At 45.4% G+C, this 16338-nt stretch overlaps 2 protein-coding genes across 43 annotated transcripts in view; both read left to right on the top strand.

Annotated features, from left to right (window-relative positions):
• Positions 1-409: 409 nt before the first annotated feature.
• LOC118374663 (F-box/SPRY domain-containing protein 1) lies at positions 410-5295 on the top strand. 2 transcript variants are annotated; one of them, XM_035761133.2, is made up of 3 exons: positions 410-919; positions 1565-1921; positions 4311-5295. In XM_035761133.2, exons 1-3 carry the CDS (start codon positions 602-604, stop codon positions 4494-4496), a joined length of 861 nt encoding a protein of 286 aa, XP_035617026.1. In that variant the 5' UTR covers positions 410-601; the 3' UTR covers positions 4497-5295. The 2 variants fall into 2 exon arrangements, with proteins under 2 accessions (XP_035617026.1, XP_035617025.1); XM_035761132.2 differs by having other exon boundaries at positions 411-919; positions 4290-5295.
• A 145-nt stretch (positions 5296-5440) lies between these two features.
• The window catches only part of LOC118374662 (transforming growth factor beta activator LRRC33-like), a 12658-nt gene continuing 1760 nt past the window's right edge, over positions 5441-16338 (top strand). For 37 of the 41 annotated variants that reach the window (XM_035761131.2, XM_052499524.1, XM_052499682.1 and 34 more), the window contains exons 1-3: positions 5441-7012; positions 12347-12468; positions 13474-16338. The exon at positions 13474-16338 is cut by the window's right edge. In XM_035761131.2, coding sequence (XP_035617024.1) covers positions 6886-7012; positions 12347-12468; positions 13474-15498 — 2274 coding nt within the window. In that variant the 5' untranslated portion in view covers positions 5441-6885 and the 3' untranslated portion in view covers positions 15499-16338. The remainder of the gene's footprint in view (positions 7013-12346; positions 12469-13473) is intronic. The other 4 variants (XM_052499774.1, XM_052499479.1, XM_052499776.1 and 1 more) reach the window with 3 other exon arrangements.

Here is a 16338-nt window from a genome sequence, read left to right as displayed (position 1 = left end):
TTGTTCCTAGAAAAATAACTGCAATCAAATCTGAAATAAGCATTCTTACATTCATCTATTTTCTATCTGTCAATTACATTTTACAACCATCCCCATAATGGAAGTTGACCCTGTACACAGATCTAGGATCAGTAAACCATACTTCAATCTTCAGTTTGGACTCTAGGCTGGCTGGGGGGTAAAAATCAATTCTGACTGTAGATCAGCTGTAAAGGGCGCTTTATGACAGACAAAGGTCCTAACAGGAACACAAAGTGAAATGCACCTATTATCATTTTCCAGACAAAAAGTTAGTTTTGAGATGATCTCTGTCTCCTGCTTTAGAATTAAACATTGTGAATCAGAATAAATATGAATTTATATTAATTTAGAAATGCATGATTTATCAATGCTGTAGAAACATTTCCGGGACCTTGACTGGATTTCGCATTTTGCTTCTCCCTTTACCAACCCGGGCTGGGTCCATGGAAATACATGCAGAACAATACCACCGCCGTGATTTAGGCTCGTATTGTTAAAAATGGTCCGTTTTAATTCATTTTAGTTAGGAATTTATGCTGTAAAACACAATTTATCGGTCGGCGTCCTCAATTAGACAAATATGTCGGGAGCGGCCGCCGGAGGGGCGCAGTCTTGCATCGGCGCAGCCGCTGCCAGTTGTAGCTCTGCCGGGAACTCATTCGTCGCAGCCGGAGGAGGTGTGGGAATAGCAGGCAGGCTACCCAGTCGGGTTCTTGAGCATGTGTTCTCTTATTTAGATTTGTATGATCTAATGCGGTGCTCGTTGGTGTGCTGGCATTGGAACAACTGTCTAGCCGACGAGAACAGCGAGGTGTGGCGGAGTCTGTGCGCTCGCTCTCTCAGCGAAGAGGCACTGCGCTCCGACATTCTCTGCAATCTGCCAACCCACAAGGGAAAGGTAGCTATGTATGCTAACGTTTGTTTACTATTTGAAAATCATGGTGAAGGCCTATAGCTGTTACAGATTTGTATTATTTCAATCCAGATTATACCACAATGAATAACTCACGCACCCACTTTCAGCACATATATTAGCTTGCCATTCAATCAGACTGCCTACTCATCAACGTTATTAGTCACGCTGTCTGTCATGCAGAGACTAGTGTCTAGCGGTCTGCACACGCCCTGTTTATTTGACGTCTGCATTAAATAAGATAGATGAGCATGATGCAATCATTTCCTGAATGAGATGATGTAAATGAAATGATAAAGCTATGGTCTCTGGTTGCTGGTACATATGTTGATTCTGCCCTCATTTTGCTCTCAATTAATTTACATTTACATTTAATTCATTTAGCAGACGCTCTTATCCAGAGCCACTTACAAATTGGTGCATTCACCTTATGACATCGAGTGGAACAGCCACTTTACAATAGTGCATCTAAATCTTTTAAGGGGGGGTGAGAAGGATTACTTTATCCAATTCATTGAGATGCACCAGCCATATTTGATAAAATTACATGGATGGATGAATGTGTTGATCCTCTTCAAAACCCTGACCCATCTTTGTCTGCCTCCTCACCTGTCTTCTCCTCTCCCGAAGCTCAAGTCCTACCAGCACGCTCTGAGTTCCCACGACTGTTCACGTAACGTCTACGTGAAGAAGAACGGCTTCACCCTTCACCGCAACCCCATCGCCCAGAGCACCGACGGAGCCCGCGGCAAGATCGGCTTCTCCGAGGGCCGCCACGCCTGGGAGATCTGGTGGGAGGGGCCACTAGGGACCGTGGCGGTGATCGGCATTGCCACCAAGCGTGCTGCCATGCAATGCCAGGGCTACGTGGCCCTCCTGGGTACTGACGACCAAAGCTGGGGCTGGAACCTGGTGGACAACAACCTGCTCCACAATGGGGAGGTGAACGGGAACTTCCCCCAGTGCAACAACGCCCCCAAATACCAGGTAGGTTAGCAACCTGTTTCCCGTGGGTCGTAATCATTAGTGCACAGTGTACACCATAGCAAATATTTTGCACCAAAAAAAATGCCATCTAAACAGCGAGTTTAGTGCTGAAGTTCAGGGACGTTGTCACTATGGGGTGAGCTGCAGGGTTCAGGGATGTCGTCACTATGGGGTGAGCTGCAGGGTTCAGGAACGTCGTCACTATGGGGTGAGATGCAGGGTTCAGGGGCGTCGTCACTATGGGGTGAGCTAGATGCAGGGTTCAGGAACGTCGTCACTATGGGGTGAGCTGCAGGGTTCAGGAACGTCGTCACTATGGGGTGAGCTGCAGGGTTCAGGAACGTCGTCACTATGGGGTGAGCTAGATGCAGGGTTCAGGAACGTCGTCACTATGGGGTGAGATGCAGGGTTCAGGGGCGTCGTCACTATGGGGTGAGATGCAGGGTTCAGGAACGTCGTCACTATGGGGTGAGCTGCAGGGTTCAGGGATGTCGTCACTATGGGGTGAGATGCAGGGTTCAGGGGCGACGTCACTATGGGGTGAGATGCAGGGTTCAGGAACGTCGTCACTATGGGGTGAGCTGCAGGGTTCAGGGATGTCGTCACTATGGGGTGAGATGCAGGGTTCAGGAACGTCGTCACTATGGGGTGAGCTGCAGGGTTCAGGAACGTCGTCACTATGGGGTGAGCTGCAGGGTTCAGGAACGTCTTCACTATGGGGTGAGCTGCAGGGTTCAGGGACGTCGTCACTATGGGGTGAGCTGCAGGGTTCAGGAACGTCGTCACTATGGGGTGAGCTGCAGGGTTCAGGAACGTCTTCACTATGGGGTGAGCTGCAGGGTTCAGGGGCGTCATCACTATGGGGTGAGCTGCAGGGTTCAGGAACGTTGTCACTATGTGGTGAGCTAGATGCAGGGTTCAGGGATGTCCTCACTATGGGGTGAGCTGCAGGGTTCAGGGACGTCGTCACTATGGGGTGAGCTAGATGCAGGGTTCAGGGGCGTCATCACTATGGGGTGAGCTAGATGCAGGGTTCAGGAACGTCGTCACTATGGGGTGAGCTGCAGGGTTCAGGGACGTCGTCACTATGGGGTGAGCTAGATGCAGGGTTCAGGGGCGTCATCACTATGGGGTGAGCTAGATGCAGGGTTCAGGGATGTCGTCACTATGGGGTGAGCTGCAGGGTTCAGGAACGTCGTCACTATGGGGTGAGCTAGATGCAGGGTTCAGGGACGTCGTCACTATGGGGTGAGCTAGATGCAGGGTTCAGGGGCGTCATCACTATGGGGTGAGCTAGATGCAGGGTTCAGGGGCGTCATCACTATGGGGTGAGCTAGATGCAGGGTTCAGGGGCGTCATCACTATGGGGTGAGCTGCAGGGTTCAGGGACGTCGTCACTATGGGGTGAGCTAGATGCAGGGTTCAGGGACGTCGTCACTATGGGGTGAGCTGCAGGGTTCAGGGACGTCGTCACTATGGGGTGAGCTAGATGCAGGGTTCAGGGACGTCGTCACTATGGGGTGAGCTGCAGGGTTCAGGGGCGTTGTCACTATGGGGTGAGCTAGCTGCAGGGTTCAGGGACGTTGTCAAAATGGGGTCAGGGACGTTGTCACTATGGGGTCAGGGACGTTGTCACTATGGGGTCAGGGACGTTGTCACTATGGGGTCAGGGACGTTGTCACTATGGGGTCAGGGTCGTTGTCACTATGGGGTCAGGGACGTTGTCACTATGGGGTGAGCTAGCTGCAGGGTTCAGGGACGTTGTCACTATGGGGTCAGGGACGTTGTCACTATGGGGTCAGGGACGTTGTCACTATGGGGTCAGGGACGTTGTCACTATGGGGTCAGGGACGTTGTCACTATGGGGTCAGGGACGTTGTCACTATGGGGTCAGGGACGTTGTCACTATGGGGTCAGGGTCGTTGTCACTATGGGGTCAGGGACGTTGTCACTATGGGGTGAGCTGCAGGGGTTCAGGGACGTTGTCACTATGGGGTCAGGGACGTTGTCACTATGGGGTCAGGGACGTTGTCACTATGGGGTCAGGGACGTTGTCACTATGGGGTCAGGGACGTTGTCACTATGGGGTCATCTGCAGACAGAGTTAAAGACACGTCTGAATACATAAATGGGCGTGTTCTTTTTAAAGCTCCGAGCCGTTGTTTAACAAGGCTGATGAACCGTCTGAATGGAGCGTCTCTAGTTATTAGATTGACATGTATTTGTTTGATGAGTTAGGCCTGTGCAGTAGGATGCATGTCAAGAATGAGAAGTTCTCATAACAGTAAAGCATGTATTAATTGTAGCTTTTGAAAGTGAAGCCGTTCTCTGTGTTGTAGCTGTTACTTACTGTTATATTACTTTCTAGTGTAATGGTGTGCGTCCACAGATCGGGGAGAGGATACGAGTCATCCTGGATATGGATAACAAAACCCTGGCCTTCGAGAGAGGCTTTGAATTCCTGGGAGTGGCCTTCCGAGGGCTTCCGAAAGCCTGCCTCTTCCCGGCCGTCTCAGCTGTCTATGGCAACACCGAGGTGACCATGGTCTACCTGGGCAAGCCTCTGGATGGGTAGCACTGCCACAAGAGCAGCCGGTGCCATGTCAGGTGTGCCAAGGATAATGACTGTTGGTTGGCACCGAGAAGACTCTCAACTAACATTCCACAACCACTGGGGTGGAACCTAAAATCAAAATGGATGCTAGTGAGCATTGATGGACAAGCGGGGAGTTGGTTGGGTGTGGACTGGAGGTTGTTTCAAAAGGGTTTTCTGTCTCAACATGGATGTTAAATCCACTAGCTGCTGGACCATTTTATTTACAGTATGGGAGGACTTGACTTTTTTTTTTTAAATGTTATTTTATGAAGTAACAACACTGCTGAATCCTGTACATGCGGTTGGTTGTACGTCTGCTCCTATGAGGCCAAACCAAAATATGAACTGTGGCAAATATGTAAATAAAACCTCATCGTACGATAGAGGAACAAGTCATCATCGTGAGAATATTGTAGATGTGGAAATGTGAAGCTGTAACATTTCTTGAGCACAACTGTAACTGCCGTGAGTGGGAACGTGGAGTGATTGACCTTTGACCCTTTCAGAGGGCCAACTGACCATTGAAGCCAGGAAAGACGGCTTCGGTAGAAAAGCTAGCTGGTCATGCGCATGCGTTGCAGTATAACTGAAACGTCCCCTCTCTTCAGATGCGTTGTATAGGAAGAGCAGAAGTCCGGGGGACTACATTACCCTTTGTGCATCCATTCTAATTGTGGTATTAGTCCTAGTATTTCATGATATTTATTTCTAGGTTTTAATCCGTGGTACTATTGAAGAGGTCATGGAAGCTTCGAATAAAGACGATCTGGTGCCAGTCTGATTGTTTCATGATGCTTCCACAAGAGGGCAACCATTGCTTTGTATATGTTATGTAAAATAAGAACCACCTACTGAAACATTTTAATAGGCCTGTATTTTATTTGACTTCCTTAATCAAAAGGCACTCACACATCTGAGCTATCTTTGTTGCAGGTGCCTGGTAATCGTTGAAGAAGAAACCCTCACCTTGATAGTATCGCTGCTCTTTGTTTTAAAGCTTTTACGTATCGGCTTCCTAAACTGAAAGACACCTTTCAATGTCTATATTATCACACTGCAGTCTCCCTTATTCTACAATCAAATCCTTTTGTTTTTGTCTGCCTTTCTCATAAAGTAGAGTTGGTGTTTGTGGGCTGAGTGAAGTGCAGGATAGTGTCAGTCTGTAGGCATTCTCAGATGCCCGAGGTTAGCTTGAAGCAGGTTTCTGATTTATAGTTTGATTATAATGTACCAGTTTGTCAACCAGTTTCCTGGGTGTGTGGGTGTGTGTGTGTGTGTGTGTTAGAACCACATGAAAGCTTAGAATGTCAGTGGTGTTCTACCTCAGTGCTACTCGTGCACACTCTTGAGGAGGGAGCATGAGGGATGTCTCTTTGTACTGTTTTTAAAACACAAGGAATAATACTAAATGGAATATTCAAAGAGGGGATCCAGGTCTAATTTGTGAAGCAAGGTTAAACCTCTGGCCAATGAATGCTGCTTAAATTAAACTGACCATGAATCTGGCTTCGGCTGCCAATCCTAATAGTAAAGTCAGAGTTGAGGGAGAGAGGAGAGGCCTCGTAGCATGAAAACAAGAAGGACGCGCCAAAATATCATCCATGCAATGGCAGCTCCATCACTTCCTGATTCTATTTCCAGAACTATAGGAGAATACACAACACTACGCTGTGGGTAGGCCACAGAATTGAAAAATAATGACCTTTCTGTGTTTTGTGTGTGTCTGGGGAAAAAAAGCTGTTTTTCTCTTCCAAAAGTTCATCATAAATGAGAGGGCAGGTTGACTGTCTAATGGTGTTAGTGTAGCTGAATATTCATTGTCAAGAAAAGCTGATTTTTCTCTTCACTGTTGCACAAGTGTCAGCTAGGCAGGAAGGGTGTGAGTGTCGAGTGGTTTCCTATCTGTTGATCAGAAACAGAAGTAGGCGAGAGAGGGCTGTGAAAGGCGTTTTCTCACTAGGTTTTTGTGGTAGACAAGAGAAGCCTACACCAATCTTGATGTGAATGACAAATGCCAATGTACCAGGCATTTTCGTGAGAGGGTGAACTGCTTCACATTGCAATTTTGAACAGAAAAAAAAAATCAAAGAAAGGTATTTTAACTTCGAATTCCCACATAGAAATGGATGGGTGAGAAAGGTGTATTTGATGTAAACCTTTATCAGAAAATAACATTGTAAGTTGAGCGTGATGTGCTACGTGCACTGGTATAAATGACATGCACATTATACAATGTAGTGAAGCTTCTCGTTCCAATGTTTAATGTAATATAGAACATGTTTCTGACCTAGGCATGTGAACCTATATACGTATGATCTTGTCCATGTGACTTTGGTTTCCGTTGCTTGCCTGCTTCCGCAAATACTAAATGCACGGCTCTGCATGTGTAGAGAACACACGCCACTCGACCGACCAGCGCTGCATCGCACACAACCGGAGATATGGTCAACAGCTCGACCGACAGTGGCTTGAAGGACCCACATCTAACCACCAGAGTAAGTAGTGGATGCATGGTGCACTGTACACTCATTCCTACCTGCGTGTGATGGATGTCCACACTAGCAAAAGTCATCTATAAATAACATCAACGCAAACTGGAACTCTTCTCACTACATGCTTGTAATAACGGAAAGTTTAACGTTCAGGTTATTGTCGTTCGTGCTCTTAGGTCAAGGAATGTTACTTTGTAGCTTGATATCCTAATACAGTCTATGCCAATTCTCTGGATTTGTCAATTGCTTATAAAGTGCTGATACATTATGATTGATTTGTTTGTTTCACTATAAGTAGTGTTTGTTCAGATATTTAATATGTGGGTCTTTCCACCAATCGGTTGCCTTTTGAGTAATGTAACTTGGTGATTTTTTTTTTTTTTTTAAACATTCTGTTATGGAGCTCCTTATGGGTCATGGTGGAGACAAAACAGCCAAGCTAACCCGTTCCCTCGATTTATTTTACATTTTTATCCATACCCTCAGAATATTTATAAGGGATTGTACGTTATATATAATGAGGGATACCTGAAGAAAATCAGATCTCTCTGAAGTGAAATATATTTCAGTAAAATATATTTTTACCTAACCCCCACTGAAAGCTTGGAGAAAAAAGAATAGTGACCCTCCTCTATATTCAAAATAATAATTCAAACAAAGTGGACAGCAGAGAAAATGGCTACCGTTTGTCCTCACTCCTAGGACAGACCAGATCATTGGATATGCAGTTTAAGAAACGTTTATTTTTGTTTTGTAAGCATTACATGGCAAAGTAGCCAGAAGTTTGTGGATTTGCAGATCACCACAGACTAGAGTGAAAAGATGTATGTTTATAATAAAAGCACTGCATGAATCTGTCAGGTTATTGGTTAGAGTGTAGAGGTGGCAGGTAGCCTATTGGTTAGAGTGTAGAGGTGGCAGGTAGCCTATTGGTTAGAGTGTAGAGGTGGCAGGTAGCCTATTGGTTAGAGTGTAGAGGTGGCAGGTAGCCTATTGGTTAGAGTGTAGAGGTGGCAGGTAGCCTATTGGTTAGAGTGTAGAGGTGGCAGGTAGCCTATTGGTTAGAGTGTAGAGGTGGCAGGTAGCCTAGTGGTTAGAGTGTAGAGGTGGCAGGTAGCCTAGTGGTTAGAGTGTAGAGGTGGCAGGTAGCCTAGTGGTTAGAGTGTAGAGGTGGCAGGTAGCCTAGTGGTTAGAGTGTAGAGGTGGCAGGTAGCCTAGTGGTTAGAGTGTAGAGGTGGCAGGTAGCCTAGTGGTTAGAGTGTAGAGGTGGCAGGTAGCCTAGTGGTTAGAGTGTAGAGGTGGCAGGTAGCCTAGTGGTTAGAGTGTAGAGGTGGCAGGTAGCCTAGTGGTTAGAGTGTAGAGGTGGCAGGTAGCCTAGTGGTTAGAGTGTAGAGGTGGCAGGTAGCCTAGTGGTTAGAGTGTAGAGGTGGCAGGTAGCCTAGTGGTTAGAGTGTAGAGGTGGCAGGTAGCCTAGTGGTTAGAGTGTAGAGGTGGCAGGTAGCCTAGTGGTTAGAGTGTAGAGGTGGCAGGTAGCCTAGTGGTTAGAGTGTAGAGGTGGCAGGTAGCCTAGTGGTTAGAGTGTAGAGGTGGCAGGTAGCCTAGTGGTTAGAGTGTAGAGGTGGCAGGTAGCCTAGTGGTTAGGTAGCCTAAGTCAGCCTAAGTCAGTTAACCCACTGTTCCTAGGGCGTCATTGAAAATAAGAATTTGTTCTTAACTGACTTGCCTAGTTAAATAAATAAAAATCTTATTTGCGGTCTGAGGAAAAAGTGTTTTATAAACGCAGAATCTTTTTTAATACCACAACAGAGTATGACTACGAATGAGCGCATGCCTCAGTACCGGAGACATTTTGATATCTATACAGGCTGTTGTTAGGAAAGAGGATAGTCTACGTTTGGATCAGTACTAAAGTTGTATATCAAACTTACAATTTGAGCCCAACAGAGCCAGTTACAACTCATATCTGATCATCAATAATTTAGAGAAAGAAAACATTCATTGTTTATTAACAAACACAGCAGCCACATATCATTCAGTATGCACTTGTAACTTTTTTTTTCATTTGGGAAACTATCATTTTCAAATGTATTCCATTTTATTCCATGATATTGTTGTGACAAAATAGATGTGTGTTGACTGTGATTAGGTTATGGGACTATAAGAGCATCTGCAAGGCTAAATTAACAAACTAGGCATGCAAAGCTCACCACATGATCCTCAAACCAAAGACTGGCCAAACTCGTGATGCTAAAAGGGGATTCAAAGGAATTGTAGAATAACTGCATCGCCTAATACGACATTTTTCATTTTAATTATTATTTCATGCTCACTAATAATTATTTTAAATGTCATTTTATACAGCCTAAATGCTACATTTTATAGGCATGTAGTTGAGGTGCTGATGTTGATGTGTTGTTGAAATGCCGAGTGCTCTTGCTCAGCCTGTAGGCTGTCAAAACTGCTTCACATTTGATTTCTTCAACGGCAGGCCTTAAAATAACTATAGCCTAAATCCTTAATTTCCCTTCCTTCTTCGGCTACCTGGCTCGCTCCTGACTGATTTAGAGTCAGCCTGTTGAAATGTCGAATGTCAGTTGATAGGGACAGAATCATTACCTCCCAAGCAAAGTAAATGTGTTGTCTCCTCGTCCTCAGCTATGGAAGGTTGTGGTGCTGCAGCCTGCCTCTGAATATCATAGAGACAAAACAAATATATATATTTTTTACCTTTATTTAACCAGGCAAGTCAGTTAAGAACAAATTCTTATTTTCAATGACGGCCTGGGAACAGTGGGTTAACTGCCTGTTCAGGGGCAGAACAACAGAACGGCAGATTTGTACCTTGTCAGCTCGGGGGGTTTGAACTTGCAACCTTACTAGTCCAACACTCTAACCACTAGGCTACCCTGCTGCCCCAGGGTGTTTCTAGCATAAAGCATTCTGGACAAAAGCGTTGCTTCATATAATCAGATCCGTTGTTTATTATCTTCTAAAAATTTAAGCTAACAAAGGGCAGGCCTATATATTTATATATTTAATATATTTTAGCCATTTTCTTTAACGAAAGCCACAGTAACCTGACATACCCTCACATACCCCCTCAATTTGAGCCCTGGTTCTAATTTACTTAACACAACAATCTCTTCTCTGGCACTGAGATATTTAATGAGTGCCGGGAAGTAATTGTCTGACACAATCTATGGGCAGTAGACTGTCATTTCGTCTGTCAAGCAATGCAATTAGATGAGACTACTGACATTTCAAATGCCGCATCTTGTATATATTCGCTACATGTATGAAGATTGTCTTTGTTGCAGAGTTGCCCCAGATCACAACTGAAGGTGAAATATGTGAGGCGGTAGGTAGCTTAGTGGTTAAGCGCATAAAATGTTGCTGGTTCCAATCCCCAAGCCAACTCGGCCAAAAAAGCTGTTGCTGTGCCCTTGAGCAAGGCACTTAATTGCTCCTGTGAGTCGCTCTGGATAAGAGCCTATGCTAAATGACCAAACTAAACTAACTAAAAGGGACATGGATTACACCGAGGCTGTTGCATTGTGATCTATTGGCCAACCAATAAGACTGCTGCTCAACCAATAAGACTGCTGCTCAACCAATAAGACTGCTGCTCAACCAATAAGACTGCTGCTCAACCAATAAGACTGCTGCTCAACCAATAAGACTGCTGCTCAACCAATAAGACTGCTGCTCAACCAATAAGACTGCTGCTCAACCAATAAGACTGCTGCTCAACCAACAAGACTGCTGCTCAACCAACAAGACTGCTGCTCAACCAATAAGACTGCTGCTCAACCAATAAGACTGCTGCTCAACCAACAAGACTGCTGCTCAACCAATAAGACTGCTGCTCAACCAACAAGACTGCTGCTCAACCAATAAGACTGCTGCTCAACCAACAAGACTGCTGCTCAACCAACAAGACTGCTGCTCAACCAATAAGACTGCTGCTCAACCAACAAGACTGCTGCTCAACCAACAAGACTGCTGCTCAACCAACAAGACTGCTGCTCAACCAATAAGACTGCTGCTCAACCAACAAGACTGCTGCTCAACCAACAAGACTGCTGCTCAACCAATAAGACTGCTGCTCAACCAATAAGACTGCTGCTCAACCAATAAGACTGCTGCTCAACCAATAAGACTGCTGCTCAACCAATAAGACTGCTGCTCAACCAATAAGACTGCTGCTCAACCAATAAGACTGCTGCTCAACCAATAAGACTGCTGCTCAACCAATAAGACTGCTGCTCAACCAATAAGACTGCTGCTCAACCAATAAGACTGCTGCTCAACCAATAAGACTGCTGCTCAACCAATCCACGCAGGGAAGTGACATTTTCCAAGCAAATGATAAAATTCACAATTAAAAAAAAAAGAAGAAGCTTGTCACCGGTTCTTGATAATAATCTGAGGTGCTGTGTGCTGAGGTGCTGTGACGGAGGCCACAGCACGCTTGTTTTAATGAGATGGCTGTTCAGCAGACTTGATCCCCTTTTCATTATGTCAGACCAGCTTTGCTACAATAAAATCTAAATATCGCAACACACTAGCTGTTGATAACTCATTGACACCTCTGTGGGGCTGTTCAAAACTCCTTGATTCCTCTAGAAGTCATAGAGGGATAGAGAGGGACACAGTGGGACACAGAGGTACACAGAGGTACACAGAGGTACACAGAGGTACATAGAGGGACACAGAGGGACACAGAGGGATATGTCAAAATGCAGAAGTCATAGAGGGACACGTGCTCTATATTTAAATGGCACTTAATATAGTAAAACAAGCTTTTAAAATGCAATATTTATGCACAATTTCTACTTAAAAATGTAATATTAAAGGGATGTGAAAGCTACTCATTTCGTGGAATAACCCATGTAAATGTAGTATTTTGGTAAAATATGATTTAAAGTATAGATTATAAAAGGTTTTAGAAGTATTTTATAGATTATTAATCATTTGTTTATTAGATTACAACCGTAATGGACATAGGATAACATGCACAATTATTATATAGCACATATTTCCAACAGTGAATAGTGGAATTGACCTATGTGCCACATAGATTTGATAGAATGGAGGGGATTTGATATGGTTTTGATAATACCGTATGAAAATAATGAATTGAATGTATTATCAAGCTTAATTGATAGCGGACTGCCCAGATGCTCAAGATATACTGTTACTATATTTGAATGGGCTAGAGACTGCGCTGGTATTTTAATGTCTGGCTGTACTAACCATGACGGCTCTCTGCCCACGTTGTAGACCTCTCCTTTTGACAGTCTCACTTCTCTCTTGCTCTCCTTCTCTCTTCCACAGCCAGGATGTTTAGATGTTCATCCACGGCCTCCTCCCCTACCCTGCTCTGTCTAACCCTCTGGCCCCTGTGGAGCCTCCTGATGTCTGCCTTCTGCCACCCTCACCACAGCCCCTGCAGACTGGTAAGCGCTAAACGTCTTGGACAAGCTCATTAGAATAAATTTAACTCAATCGAAAAATATAAAAAATACAATAAAAGACAAAGTAAAGAAAGTATCTTTGAATGTTGAACTATAAAAGCATGTGGTTCTCAGTGAAAGGTGTAAAAAAAAAAGAAAGTGCCTCTGATAATATTTGCATATACAGGGTTAAGGGGAAGAGTGCATACGGCACCATAAAGGTGATGGAAACTGCTGCTGGTTCTCAGTGGTGTAAAGAAAGTACTGAAGTCAAAATACTTTAAAGTACTACTTAAGTATTTTTTGGGCGGGTTTATCTGTACTTTACTATTTATATTTTTGACAACTTTTACATTTTCCCCTGACACTGTAAAGTACTCGTTACATTTAGAATGCTCCGGCAGGACAGAACTATTGTCCAATTCATGCACTAATCAATATAACACCTTGTCATTCCTACAGTCTCTGATCTGGCAGACTCACTAAACACAAATACTGCGATTCAAAATTATGTCTGTCTGTAAATGAGAAGAAGAAAAAAAATAGAAAGTCATGCTGTCTGGTTGGCTTTCATTCAAGCAATTTTGATGTATAGCATTTATACATACTTTTACTCAAGTATGACAATTAGGTACTTTTTCCATCACTGTTCTTAAGTACATTTAAAGCCAGATACTTTGAGACTTTTACTCAAGTAGTATTTTACCGGGTGACTTTCACTTTTACTTGAGTCATTTTCTATTAAGGTATCTTTACTTTTACTCAAGTATGACAATTGGGTACTTGTTCCATCACTGCTGGTTCTCAGCGCTTCAACTCCTGCATACATGTAATACCTTTATACCCTTATATACTCTCTGGTCTGATATGAGGTATAAGCCCCCCCCCCCCTCTTTGCTGTTCAAAGTTTTTTTTATCATATAAAATAAGGTATTTTATATTGCATTTCTAAAGTAAAGTATTTCTCTTGCATACACTTAAATGTCTCTATTTTTTTCCCCTTTACAGACCCAAAAGACTGCTCTCTGTAGCAACAGTGAGCTCTCATCTGTACCTGGGGGCCTACCTGACAGCATAGAGGACCTCCACCTGAACCACAACCACATTCAGATGCTACAGGATGACTCCCTCTCCCGCTACGTCTCCCTTCGTACCCTAAGCTGTGCAGACAACCTCTTGGAGACGGTGGGGTCCAAGCTCTTTCACAACTCACCTCATCTAGAGAGCCTCAATCTAGCTGCCAATAACCTTCACGTTGGATACCAGCAAACTAGCCTGGCGCTGCTCACCTTGTCTAGACTCAGAGTTCTGGATCTGTCAAAAAATCAGCTTACAGAGGACATGGTCTCCGTCCTCCTCCAGAACATGACGTCCCTGGAGTACCTCAACCTTTCCAGGAACCTCCTGCTGAGGCTGGACGAAAGCTCCTTCAGCGACCTCCACCAGCTCAGAGAGCTGGACCTGCAGAGGAACATGCTGTTTGAGATCGACGGGTCCTTCGATCACCTGCACAAGCTCCAGAGACTCAACCTGGCCTTCAACTACCTGCCCTGCCTGGTGCACTTCCACATGACCCAGCTGGTGGTCCTCAACGCCAGTCACAATGCCATTGAGTGGTTCATAGCCAACCAGGACCTCCAGGAAGTCTTCCAGCTGGAGACCCTGGATCTCACAGACAACAACCTCCTCTTCTTTCCCTTTCTGCCCACCCACAGCCGCCTGAGGAACCTCCATCTGTCCCAGAACAGGGTGAGCTTCTACGAACACCTGGCGGACACAGCTGCCTACCCCAACTGGAAGACCAGCGTCCAGTTCTACAACCTGAGGGGAAACATGAGCAACGTCACGGCCAAGTTGTGGGACGAGAGCCTGCACGGGGACATCTCCTCTCTAGACCTGCTGGATCTGAGTGGAAATCAGGTGCACTACTTCCCCCAAGGATTCATCAGCAAAATGCCAAGCCTGACCAGACTCAGGATGTGGACAAACTGTCTTGAGGTCTTGAATCTAACTCTGGAAAAGCTGCCAGGGACGTTGTACGAGTTGGACGTGAGCAACAATAGGTTGACAGAGCTCCATGCCGACCAAGTTAGTTTGAGGAAGCTAGGCAACCTAAGCTTTCTGAACCTGAGCCAGAATGACCTGCAGACTCTACCTGCTCAGCTGTTGTCCTCTCTCACCAGCATCCGCTCTGTGGATATTAGCTACAACAGAGTTGGCGTGTGCCCCCTTGAAGCAGGGGGTGGGGGCATGGGTGGGGGTAACCAATCAGACTGTGTCGTTTGTAGAAACATCATTTCTCTGAGATATCTCTACCTATCGGGGTGCAACCTGGGGAGGCTGCCATCATCAGCGTTCGTAGGGACGCCCCTAACACACCTGGAGCTGTCTAACAACCCAGAACTAATCATCGGGCCCAGATCGATCGCAGGCCTCAGCAGAACTTTACAACATCTAGGATTGGGAAACACAGGCCTGAGACACTTTGACTTCTCTCCTTTCCACCACTTGAAGTCTTTGAACATTTCCAGAAACTCTCTTACTCAGCTCCCTGTTTCACTGCAACGCCTGGAGCTGAAGCTGCTGGACCTGAGGGACAACAAACTGACCACCGTCCCCTCAGCTCAGGCTAACGTGTTAGCCACGAAACTCCACGCCGTTTTTCTCAAAGGAAACACTTTCAACTGCTGCCAGTTGGACTGGTACAGGACGTTCGAGAAAACGGTCACTATCATGGACCTCTCAGATATTTCATGTCAGGATCTGACCAAAAGAACACACAGAGTAGTGCTTTTAGACTCCGTAATATGTGGCGGTAGTGAGGGGGAGTCTGTGTACTGGTACATCCTGCTGTTTATCGTACCTGTTCTCTGTCTGGTTGGAATGTCTGTTATCTTCTTGCTCACCTTTAGGCCCAGACTGCTTCCCACAGCAGTTAGAAATAAATGCTGGAGTCACCTTCCCTGTGTTGTCGAAGAAAAGTCCCAAAAAGAAGACACTGGTCGTGTCCAAATACCCATACTAGAGATCTAAGTAGAAGGCATTTTAGGTATGCGAAAATAGAACGTTTTATAGTAAGTGCAATTACAACCAAAAATATTATGCTTTAAATGCCAGAATGTTATGTTACTTTTGAGAAAGATAATCCTCTTTCCAGACTCGCATGTGTTTGACAACAGCTGATAATGAGATAATTATTTTATTTAATCAGTTAAGAACAAATTCTTATTTACAATGATGGCCTACCCTTGCCAATTGTGCACCGTCCTATGAGACTCCCAATCACAGCCAGATGTGATGCAGCCTGGATTTGAACCAGGTACTGTAGTGACACCTCTTGCACTAAGATGCAGTGCCTTAGACCGCTGCGCCACTCGGGAGCCCAAGGGGATGTGTTGTACCAAAATCAAATCAAATCGATTTATACAGCCCTTCTTACATCAGCTGATATCTCAAAGTGATGTACAGAAACCGAGCCTAAAACCTCAAACGGCAAGCAATGCAGGTGTAGAAGCATTAGGGCTGGTTGTGGTAGGGCTGGTTGTGGTAGGGCTGGTTGTGGTAGGGCTGGTTGTGGTAGGGCTGGTTGTATTAGGGCTGGTTGTAGTAGGGCTGGTTGTAGTAGGGCTGGTTGTGGTAGGGCTGGTTGTGGTAGGGCTGGTTGTATTAGGGCTGGTTGTATTAGGGCTGGTTGTGGTAGGGCTGGTTGTGGTAGGGCTGGTTGTGGTAGGGCTGGTTGTAGTAGGGCTGGTTGTAGTAGGGCTGGTTGTAGTAGGGCTGGTTGTAGTAGGGCTGGTTGTGGTAGGGCTGGTTGTGGTAGGGCTGGTTGTATTAGGGCTGGTTGTGGTAGGGCTGGTTGTATTAGGGCTAGTT

The sequence above is a fragment of the Oncorhynchus keta genome, chromosome 4 (assembly GCF_023373465.1).
Source record: "Oncorhynchus keta strain PuntledgeMale-10-30-2019 chromosome 4, Oket_V2, whole genome shotgun sequence".
In the NCBI taxonomy this organism is placed as follows: Eukaryota; Metazoa; Chordata; class Actinopteri; order Salmoniformes; family Salmonidae; genus Oncorhynchus; species Oncorhynchus keta.
This window is presented reverse-complemented; position numbering and strand designations above follow the sequence as displayed.